Below are 11245 nucleotides of genomic sequence, written 5' to 3' on the forward strand. Positions count from 1 at the left end.
TAGTGTTGTAGCAAAACTGCTTCCAATGAAGAGTAGCTTCACTAGCTACAGTTTGAAAGTAGCGTCCAGATCAGTGGAATAGCATGAAAGCTTTGACAGGAATGTGTACGCATCACACATCGTCCTTGCAGGGGTGCAAAAGATATAAAACAATACCGGGACTTCCTCATAAAATCATTGCTCCATAGCACTACTAGTGGTCAAAAAGTCCTCAGGGTACCTTTAAATATAGTACACACAACACTACACATTGCAGCTTCATTATTCGATATACTATGGCCCTGTGTTTTCTGTGTGTCAGTCAGATTTGGTCATTTTTATCAAATCAAACAACATTTACAAATGTGTACCATGTTTAAACTAAAATAATACGCCCTTAAATTACAGCAACTAATAACAGACACATGTTAGTTGATATTGTACTTAAGTGGTGCAAATTCTTGAAGAAATTTACAATAAATGAAAGTACCAAAAATCAGCTGACACTGAATGAACTTAGGGCTTTGGAAGCTCCTGGGGATGTGGGATGGCAGAGTGTTTGTCCAGTTGGATTTCATTTGAGCATGTAGTTAGACAGATCTTCTTTTCTTCCGTCTTTAATCCTTTTCTAGCTTATTTTCCCCTGTCTCTTTCTTTCTTTGCAAACATCAGCAGATCGGGAGGAAGCTATTCATTACCGCCGTCACGTCTAGTGGAGTCCGCTCTGCACTGATTCTCAGATCATATTTCAAACTCATAACAACTTTCAGTGAGAATAACACAGCCGCGGCGAGGAAATGAAGACTTAAAATATGGAAACACAATCTCCACGTTCCCCTGTCATCAGTTTCTCACACGTTTTAACAACAAATGTGAGGCAACAAGAGCTGAGCGGCATCGTGAATGCACAATGGGCTCATCCTGAACTCTTACCGGTATCTGGAGATAAGAAACATAGAAGTTTTTCTATTTGCATACACAACACTGATAATGACTTTTATGGTGAGATTAGGTTTAAATATATGCAGAAGGATTTTCTGTCCCCACTCCTCCCATTTGAATTTTCTTCCAGTTTTGACAAGTTTGCCAGAGAGAACGGATGCAAAGTCACACATGCACCCACACATCTGAATCAATATACAGTATCTGTATGCTGTAACACTAAGTAATTCATCACATAGCACAGCTGCACAGGGAAACTGCTGAGCTGAAAGTTTGAGGCCCTTCTGGGACCTTGACCAATTGGAAGATATCAAAGTAAATTGACCATATGATGTGCTGCTAACTACTTTTATAGCTGTGGTTTTATGACTTTTGCTAGCTCTTATCGGATGCTGACCTGCTAGTTCATGTCCGCAGGGGATTAGGGTGGGAATGTGCAAGCAAATAGGCTTATAATGATATCTGATCTCCCATGGGAACCGCTTGACATGGCCAGAGGTCAGTGACCTCCATCACAGCCTCCTCTCAGACTGTATCGATATATCGCCTCTCTCATCTCCTCCTCCTCTCTCTCTCTATCTCTCATTCTCATGCTTTCATCCAAACTGCACAAAAGACTTGACTGAGTGGCTTGAAGAGGAGATAAAATGGCAGAAAGTAATCCTGTGGAAAGAAGAGAGATAAGGAGAAGAAAACTGAAGCAGAACAGGAGATGACAAGATTCCTTCCTTGGTTTCTTTCTCCCATGTTAATTACAGCGTTTGTCCTCCTCTGGGACGGAGGGCCGCACGCTCACTGCGACATTTGTGTGAATCGTAGCCTGATGTCTAAGAGTGGATAAAACAGGAGAGATTTTCATCAACAAAGAGCTGCTTTTCACTCTGCACTGTTACGCCCTAGCAGGCTTTGATGTATCGGTGTTAGCGTGAATAGCGAGGAGTGGGAAGCTCACAAAAGGAGAGGGAGGGGTGCAAAATGAGGCCTCCTCTCCTTGAGCAGAGACGCTCATAATCCATCATGCCTTGTCGACATGCACGTCCCTCAAAATGTTTTGAAGGGCTGTTTGAAATGACAGAGAAATGAACAAGGTTAGAGCGGAAGCGATATAGGAATAAAGAAACCAATTGAGCAAAAAAGTTGAATAGACGGCCAAGGTTCTAAACTATTTCATTTTCATCTGGTGGGAACAAGAGCCATATTGTGAGTACAACTTGTTTTCTAGTGGCAAAGATATTCCTTATTTTGGACACACAAATTCTTTTCTTGTGGCAACAACATCTAAATGTTGCATGTACAAGTTATTATTTTGTGGTAATACGGTCTATATGTTATGCACGCAAGTTAAGATCTGGTGGGAACAAGATCCAAATGTACATCCTCCCCTTTTGCTATTCAGATTAAAGGGGACACATTATGCTTTTTGTGATTTTCTGTTATTTATACATACTGTTATGATGTCGGATATCTAAAAATCAAAGTTCCAAAACTTGAGGTGAACATATGTAGAAAAAGCCAGAGCGTCAACCTGCTCTGAACACATTATTTGCAACGTTTTTTTCTACTTTACCAACGAGCTGCCCACATGCACATAAACAGCCATCCATTCTGTAGCCTCGGTTGCTAAGGTTGTTGCTAAGGTTTTTCCATGTGTTGTTTGCGTTGTCCACTCGTAAAGTTCAGGTCAGATTTTGACTCGAACATGTACGGATGTATTTGAGTAGCTGACATTTCGAGTAAAGAATGAGAAAAAGAAGTGAAATCCTACTTCTATAGTTTGTTTATGTAGCCTCCCAAAGTCAGCCAAGACACAGCTCTCAGAAGGGAGGGGGCCTTCAAGAGATAGGAGCCTAAACGGCCTGTTTCAGACAGAGGCTGAACTGAGGGGCTGCATAAAGGAGCAGTATGTGTTAAATAAGGAGTTTTTTGAACTTTAAGTCATGCAAAGATATTCCAGTAGAGATTAAAAATATAGACCTGGAAATGTGCATAATATGTCCCCTTTAACAAACCAGAACTGCATTTAAAACTGGCCACACTCTGTAAACACAAACTGGTTGTACTCTGAGCAAAATGACTTAATACTAAGGTAAGTAAGTCACGGATGAAGAAAGTCTAACATTATCAAAGCAAAAGAGAACCTTATATAACAGTATTACTATGAAGAGTTGGCAGGTTATTATCTTGTGGGAACAAGATGAATATGTTGTGTGTACAAGATATTTATTTGGGGAAAAAAACACATTTTGTGCATTTTGTTATATAAAAGTTACATTGTTCACACAAGATTAAAAAGTACCATCGTTTTGGGAACTTCATATGGTGAATGGCCTTTGGAGCACTTTTATTACATCTTTAAATTATTTATTAGACTGTTTCTGTGTTGAATAGCATTGAAAATATTGTTCAAAAGGGAATTCATAGTGGGAAAAACCCTTCCTCCCTCCTCTTCACCCTACTGACTCTTCAAGGAAATACAGACAGAGAGCATCGACGTATGACCAGTATGCCCACATGTCTATCCAGTAGTAGAGTTTATTTAGAAAGTAACAGACTACGGCACATGACTTTTACAGGCGTCATTCTGAAATATTTTCAGGTCACATGTTTGACCTTCCGAAGTTCTTAGTTATGGTACTTCCTTGCTGAGTGACTGACATACAGGTGCAGAACCTGTCACAGAACTGCTTTTGTATGTTGTCATCAGATAAAGAGGTGTAACGGATCGGTTTCCTCCCATGTTCTTGTAGCAAGCTGAATCATGATGGATAGCCCACTTGGAGACATGCTTGAAGAGTGACTTCAAAGAGAAACACATACAAACCTCTTTAGTCAAGCTGTCCTCATGTATAGTGCATGGTGGTGGTCCCTGGCTTATTTTAGCACTTCATGTCAGCAGCTCTCTCACTCCCTCTCAGCCGTGGCCAGTGCAGCACTGAAAGGCCGCACTTGTTGTGAGTGAAGATGCAGGCCACAGTACAATCAATTTAGATTCCGTGAGGAAACCGGGGCACTGCCCTGGAGGGGAATTCAGACCCAGAGGAAAAATAATCAAGAGGCATAAGAGAACATTCCTGTTTTTCAGATGTGAAGCCCTCAGGTTGCTCTCTGCCTCAGACTCTTTCCCCCCCTCTCCCTCTTGCCATGGTCCACTTCATCACAGTGTCACGGTGAATATGAAATATGCCTCAGATGAATGATCGCTGACTGGATCTGCGCATATTGAACACTCAATATCTGTAATATCCTCCAATATCATTATTTTCCTCCACACCCATGGACTAATCTCCATCATAGTCTGTGGAGCGACTCTATCGCAGATAGGGAAAAAAGATAGAGTCTATAAAGAGATGAGTATGATAATAAAGGCTGAGATTAATAACACTCCCTCTCATTATCTGTCTGCCAGTCTTCCTGTCTATCTCTCCCTTCATCTCTCCCTCTTTCTTCCTTGGTTAATTTCACTCATTTTAGAGTGCTTTATTGGCACTGTACGATTTTTCTTACCCTGCCAAGAAAATGATAAAGTAACACATATAGAAAAAGGTGTAAAGACAACAAATGAATTTAGAGATATAATAAAAAAGTAAGTAAGTAAAAAAAAGTAAATGTGTCACAAATCTCAGCAACAAACAAAATGGACAAAATATAGTTTTCATCAATGGGGATTTAATATAGTTGTAATATACAATACAGTATGTACAATATACTGTGGTATCCATATATATATTTATGAAATACATTTGGAGTCCATTGTTATTAGTCCATTATGGAAACTTTTTGACTTTATTTGCCAGTAGTTAGCCAACAAGCTAATTTGATTACCAAGGACACAAAGTAGAAGTGCAACTATTAATGATAATAAATAAAGGATGTCCTGGTAGCCAGTATACAGTATACTGTTGTTTAAAATCACTGCCACCCAGGGGCTGAAGGTCTCAAACTCCCCAGATTCAGATGACTTCCTCAGAAAAGCATCTCTTTTATATTTCATTGCAATGTCCCCTTCTCTCCCCATCTCTGTCTTTCCCTGACCAGCCGGAGTTGTCAGGAGCAGCTGTCCTCCACCAGACCCGAAGGGATCAGGTAGTGGATGCATGTCGAGTCTACAGTGCATCCAGCCGTAAGCGGAGAGTCCTTACACCAGGAGACCTCAAACACCTTGTGGTGGATGAAGATCATGAGCTTATCTACTGCTATGTCCCCAAGGTGGCCTGTACCAATTGGAAACGTGTCATGATGGTGCTCACAGGCCGAGGCAAATACAGGTGAGTCTAGATGTGATAGACTGTTTGATAGGTTTATTGCTCTCATTTATTGCACACAAAAATATGGAAAAGGGGAGTTATGTTGCTGCAGCCTGACATCAATACACAGGATGTTTGTGATGATAGAAAGATGGGAATGTATATTTTTCATTGGTCCTTATGGTCCTCATGCCTCTTTTCCACAGTGACCCAATGGAAATCCCTTCCAATGAAGCCCATGTTCCTTCCAACCTTAAGACGCTGAACCAGTACAGCATTGCCGAGATCAACCACCGCCTCAAGAACTACCTCAAGTTCCTCTTTGTTCGCGAGCCCTTCGAGAGGCTGGTCTCCGCATACCGCAACAAGTTCACCCTCAAGTACAACTCATCCTTCCACAAGCGCTTTGGCACCCGAATTGTGCGGCGCTACCGCAAGAACGCCACACAGGATGCCCTGATCAACGGTGCTGATGTTAAATTCAAGGAGTTTGCTGAGTACCTGGTGGATCCAGCCACGCAGCGCGACGGCCCACTCAACGAGCACTGGCAGACCGTTTACCAGCTTTGCCACCCCTGTCACATCCACTACGACCTGGTGGGTAAATATGAGACGCTGGAGGAGGACGCTAACTACGTATTGCGGCTGGTGGGTGTCGGCGACTCCTTGCGTTTCCCAAGCTACGCCAAGTCCACCCGCACCACGGATGCCATGGCAGCCCAGTTCTTCAGCAATATCAGCACTCAGCAGCAGATCCAACTCTACCAGCTTTACAAGTTGGACTTCCTCATGTTCAACTACTCTACACCCAGCTACCTCCGGCTGGACTAACGGAGGACAGAGCTGGGACTCTGGGAATGGCTGCCTTGTTCAAGAAGAGGCAACAATGAGTGAAGGGTGGAATTTTTCAAAAGCAAATTTAAAAAACTGTCTTCGTACCTTGCAGGCGTGGGGTCTGAATTTGACATATAAACAGATGCTGAAGAAAGGTAATGTGTGCTTGTCTGGGCATAAGGGGAAGAATGTCCAATCAACTGTGGCTGACACAGAGAGCTATGATTGGATGAAAATGTTTGTGAACAGACCAAACGCATGCAAAGACTAAAATGTGTGGGTGAAGCAGGTCTTCAAGGTTTTAAAAGGGGAACTTATCCTCAGAGGACGGACTTGAAGAGAGATTCTCCTGATGATGTTCCCTACATGTTTAAACAAACTGCTGACAAATTAGGCTGCTTCAGATTCTGCAAAGCAAACAGCGGCCTCGCACGCGCCCTGACCCCAATGCATTGTGGGAGCTAAGCTTATCTCCCCCTTCCCCTGATCAATAGAGAAACTCCGTCAAATTGTAAAACACATTTCATGTCCTTCGCTGCTCTGACAGCGCGGTGTGTGAGCACCTGACACCCTTGCCCTCATTAGATTCATACATTTTAGAGGGAAACCGGCTCATTGACACCTCAAGGACGCCCCATAAAAGTTGGCTACTGACTTCACTTTCAAGACCTCCACAACTGTAACTATGGCTTTCAGCCAACAGTTTTAAGGAAACAAGTTCTGTCACTGGTCTCAGTCATCATATGTTGGCAGAAGGGATCTCTTGCTTTACACCCCAAGGACCCTGTGAAACCTGAGTCCTGCTGTAGCAGTGACATATGGAAGTGCTAAATAAATCATCGCCTGTAACACCAAGCATCCTTAACACTTTGAGCCACAGGATGTGGTAAGGAAGGTACAAGATGCACTCATGTGATTGGGCACACCAACTGTGAGTGACAAGTCTGCCTGAGCTGAAAGAAAAGAGACAGCCTGTGTGGTTGTGAAGGGTTAAAGGCACTGGATCCCATAACCCCGCCCTGCTGCGCCCCCACCATGCCCCACCCAGGGGTTCAGTGGACACACCCAGGGCCACACCCACAAAGCCCCTGCTCCGATGACCAAACATGTCTTTCTGTAAACTAAGATCCTTTTGTCTTCATGCTTATTTTTGTTTTTATTGTCTTATGAAGCATTGCTGCGAGCAGCAATAACAAAAGATTATTTAATATGCTTTGTTGATTAAAATAAGAGAGATAGATTTAATATTTTGTTTTTCTGGGCTGATGAACAATTTAGGACATTTTAAAAGTTGAACTGTTCTTAAGAGTTCTGTTTTGTCATGTTGATTTCTTCCTTCACAACTTGCCTCCGATACAGCATTTTCATTTCTGAAGGACGTACGGTACATTTCAGCCCATGGCTTTGTTCTTCTGTGTCTGAGCTCATCAGAGATTTATGGGTTATCTTCCATTTCCTGTTGTCAAACATTTGGTGCCAAAATGGCTGTGAGAGCCTCAATGATCCACGGTCAGTGTTCAGTACACATCATTGCTGTTTCACTAACCCATGGGAAGACTGCACCCCCCCAGCTCCCAACCAGTACATGAGAACTAGCTGCTGCTCTCATATCAACAATCTCATCACAGAATCAGATACTATATCTCATACTGTAATGTGATTAATGTCAGCTATGCTAAGCAATGTCAAGGTTAATAACTGCACTCTCCATCACGCTGTGAATTGGATTACAGGTTGTTGTGTAAGCATTATACAGGAGGGGGAGGGGGGAGGGAGGGACGGATACAACATCTGACCTGTCTCTCTCATCCTGATGAGCAAGAGAGTCCATTTGTTTTTTACACCTCTTTGCAAATTCTCACCCACTCCAGCTTCAAAGTAAAAGAGACATTTTTGTGAAGAAAGCTGCATATCTTTGTTGTCTAACAAAACTCTGGTTTTAAAGAAAAATTCAGGGGTCTCACATACCTTTGTCACAATTGGTTCACCAGATTCTTTGTAGAGAAAGTGCTAATGTGTCAGAACATTATCAAGCAACTTGAGGTTCTGTCTTGAAGAGGGTCCCTGTCAGAATCTGGTATTAAGACCTGCATTTTCGTGCACACATGGCTAAAGCAATACATTTGCCCTGGGGCACCAGAATGTTTAGTGTTTGGGGACTAATTTGTGGTAATTTAATTGTAACTTTGTTTAAGAATATGTAAATATGCACTTCTAAAGCACAATAGCAACTGACATGATTAAGACCTGAAGCTGGGCCATGCTTTACCTTATCTTGAGGCTCTGTCAAGTCAAATTTACTTATACAGCCCAATATCATTAATTTGTTTAAGAGGACTTTGTAGTCTACATAACAGATAGTATGACACTATGTGTCTGCGGACCCTTGATTCGGATAAGGATAATCTCTACAAAAATCAAACATTTTAATTGTAAAAAAGGAAAAATCCACAGAGCAACAGACATATAAGAGGTGTGGCATGTTGTAGAATTACAATGTGGAGAAACAGAATTACAATATTAAGCACTATCATATCATATATAAGAAAGTATTAAGTGTGATAAGTCTTGAAGAGGGGTCCTGTATCAGAATCTATCAAATTCATTATTTAATGCACAATACATATTCTGAAATGTATTTGTGATCACTCAAATTACTGCACAGCAATCCTGTAATATAGTACATAAAGCACAGAGACAGAGAGGGTTTTAAAGGGGGGTTCACATTTTTCCTCAGGCCCTACTAGAGGGTAAATCCAGCCCTGCCACAAGACACAGTTTTAAAATATGAAAAGAAGATCAACTATTACTGTGGAACATTATTACGATTACATTCAAACTAATTAAAACTGTCTATTGTAAATGTTAGAGCTGTTTACTGGTTCAAGTTTCAACTGCTGTACTTAAAGTTATTATCCATTGTCATCATAGCAGATCCATTTTTGATACTACAAAATATTAGTGGCTGGCATTTATTGTGCTTTAACCATTAAATGCATTCACACTCATTACCCCTCTCTCTATAGTAGTATAGTAGTGTATACAGGCAAACACATGCACAAGAGATTCACAGGAGACAACACATTTGTGTACTGGACACATTCAGAAGAGAAGAGTGGAGGCAGTAGTGGACATTGCACAAAATTTGAGAGAGAATTTCCTTGTGAATTTTATAAAGATGGATACACAAGTTGCTCTTGCAGACATATAACAGAAGTTATATGTCTGACAGATAGCTGCTCATAGCATGTTTCCTGCTCCCCATGATTAAAACGTTATTTTGAACTTCCAAACTGATAGTTAAGTAAGCTGTACCTGCAATTCCAGTTCCACCCCACTATAAAATTGTATCTATCTGTGTCCATGCATCTTTAAAATGAAGCTGGTCAGCAAAATGTCAGGATAACTGAGAAGGAATGATAACCCAGTCTATTAAAAGAAGATTGTAAATCCACAGACACTTCCTACAAGGAACACTTTGGTGGATATTTGAGCTGCAAACCTCCCTCTCTTGTCGTTTTTGAAGTATTATTAGTGTACATATGTGTACACATGTGTGTATGTGGGAGACATATAATGAGAGAACAGCCTTATTTTTCTTTTTTTTTTTATATAGGCCTTTCCCCACAAAGGCATCTGGCTCTAATAAAGGAGAAAAGCCTCTGGTCTGGCCTGTGGCCCCGGCCGTCATCCTCCTGCTGAAACAATGACCGTATTCTCAGCACAGCCTCCTCCTGGGTCAAGCCCACAAAAATACACACACACACTCAGATCACACATTAGCACTCCTGCTGATGTTGATGCCACGCAGCATCTTATTCAGCAGTTGTAAGCAGAGGCATGGGCGGGTTGCACCTCACCACTTTAACACACTGACTGGGTCTCGGCTTTAACTGCTCATTTAGCCCCCAAATTGGAAGACGAACGGTACACAAAGGACCTCTTAGCCCGAAAACAAGCCATTATAGGGGCCTCGCTCTATTTTCTCCTCCCCACTTCGCTCCAAAAGTGGCCTCCTGTATTAAAAAAAAAAACAGAAGCAAGTCAGTGTCAATGATCCCTACCGACCCAGTAGGAAAAGGGCAGCCTGCTTAAACAAACAGAGCTGGTAAAAAAATCCCCACAGGGAAACAGCAAGCACCAAGAGGCCACTGACATTTTGCTTCAGATAAAAACAAACCACCACATTTCGAGCACTTTTGTCCCTATTCTTAACTCCACAGTCTGCGTGAATCCAGGCCTGCTCACTGCCCAGTTGTTTCATACTGTAGTGTTTATATTCAAGTCAAGCCAACGGGTATATTTATGTTGTTTCTGAACGACGTCTATTATTAGACTGAATTACATATTTGCTGTTTTGCTGAAAGGAAATCTAAACATATCCGAGAGAGTTTTTCTCTCAAGGAGGAGTGGGTGATTTGTGCTTATACCTTTATTTTGTTATTTATGCACAAATTAACACATTTTGTAAATAGCAGTAATGAATAGTGTCATGACGCGTAAATATCATTACCAATGAAAGCGAGAGTTCAATGCTTCGGGGGAATACATTTTTTGTTGTTGTTGTTTTGCTGAGAGTTAGATTAATACCACTCTGATATCTGTCTCTTATCTCGTATAGAGCTAGAGCCAGCAGCCGATTAGCTTACCTTAGCATAAAGACTGGAAACTGTGGGAAACAGCTAGCCTGGCTATGTGAATAGGTAAAATAAGACTGAGAATCTACAGTAATGCTAGTGGTTCTTTGTGGCTGTATTTAGGCACAGTGGAGTTTTAAGTCAAATGCTAACATCAGCATGCTAACATGCTCACAATGACAACAGTAACATGATACCACAGTCATGTGACTGTGTTAACTTGCTAACGTTTGTTAATTAGTGCTAAACACAATGTGAATATCATCAGCAAACCAAAGTATTGGGAAAATTTAAATTTTGATCTGACAATGGTGCTAGATGAAAAATTAAGGGATAAAGGAAAATTATTACAATTCATCATCTGGGGATCACAAATACTTGTATTATCTCATGACAATCCATGTTGTCCAGTTGTGGTGATATCTCAGTCTGAACCAAAGTGGTGAGCCACATCACTGGTGTGGCTAAACACTCGCGTACCAGCACTTCTATATCTTGTTTATTAGCTGTATCCTCCTGTTTCAAGTCTGTATGCTAAGCTAAACTAACCTTTTTATGTCTCTATAGCTTCATTTGTAGTGTATAGACATGAGAGTGGTATCAATCTTC

At 41.4% G+C, this 11245-nt stretch overlaps 1 protein-coding gene across 2 annotated transcripts in view; it reads left to right on the forward strand.

Moving 5' to 3' along the window:
• chst11 (carbohydrate (chondroitin 4) sulfotransferase 11) overlaps positions 1 to 9182 on the forward strand; it is an 87818-nt gene extending 78636 nt beyond the window's left edge. For both annotated transcript variants that reach the window (XM_044343938.1, XM_044343939.1), the window contains exons 3-4: positions 4957 to 5186; positions 5372 to 9182. In XM_044343938.1, coding sequence (XP_044199873.1) covers positions 4957 to 5186; positions 5372 to 5996 — 855 coding nt within the window. In that variant the 3' untranslated portion in view covers positions 5997 to 9182. The remainder of the gene's footprint in view (positions 1 to 4956; positions 5187 to 5371) is intronic.
• Positions 9183 to 11245: the final 2063 nt, after the last annotated feature.

This window comes from Thunnus albacares, chromosome 23, assembly GCF_914725855.1.
Source record: "Thunnus albacares chromosome 23, fThuAlb1.1, whole genome shotgun sequence".
NCBI lineage: Eukaryota > Metazoa > Chordata > Actinopteri > Scombriformes > Scombridae > Thunnus > Thunnus albacares.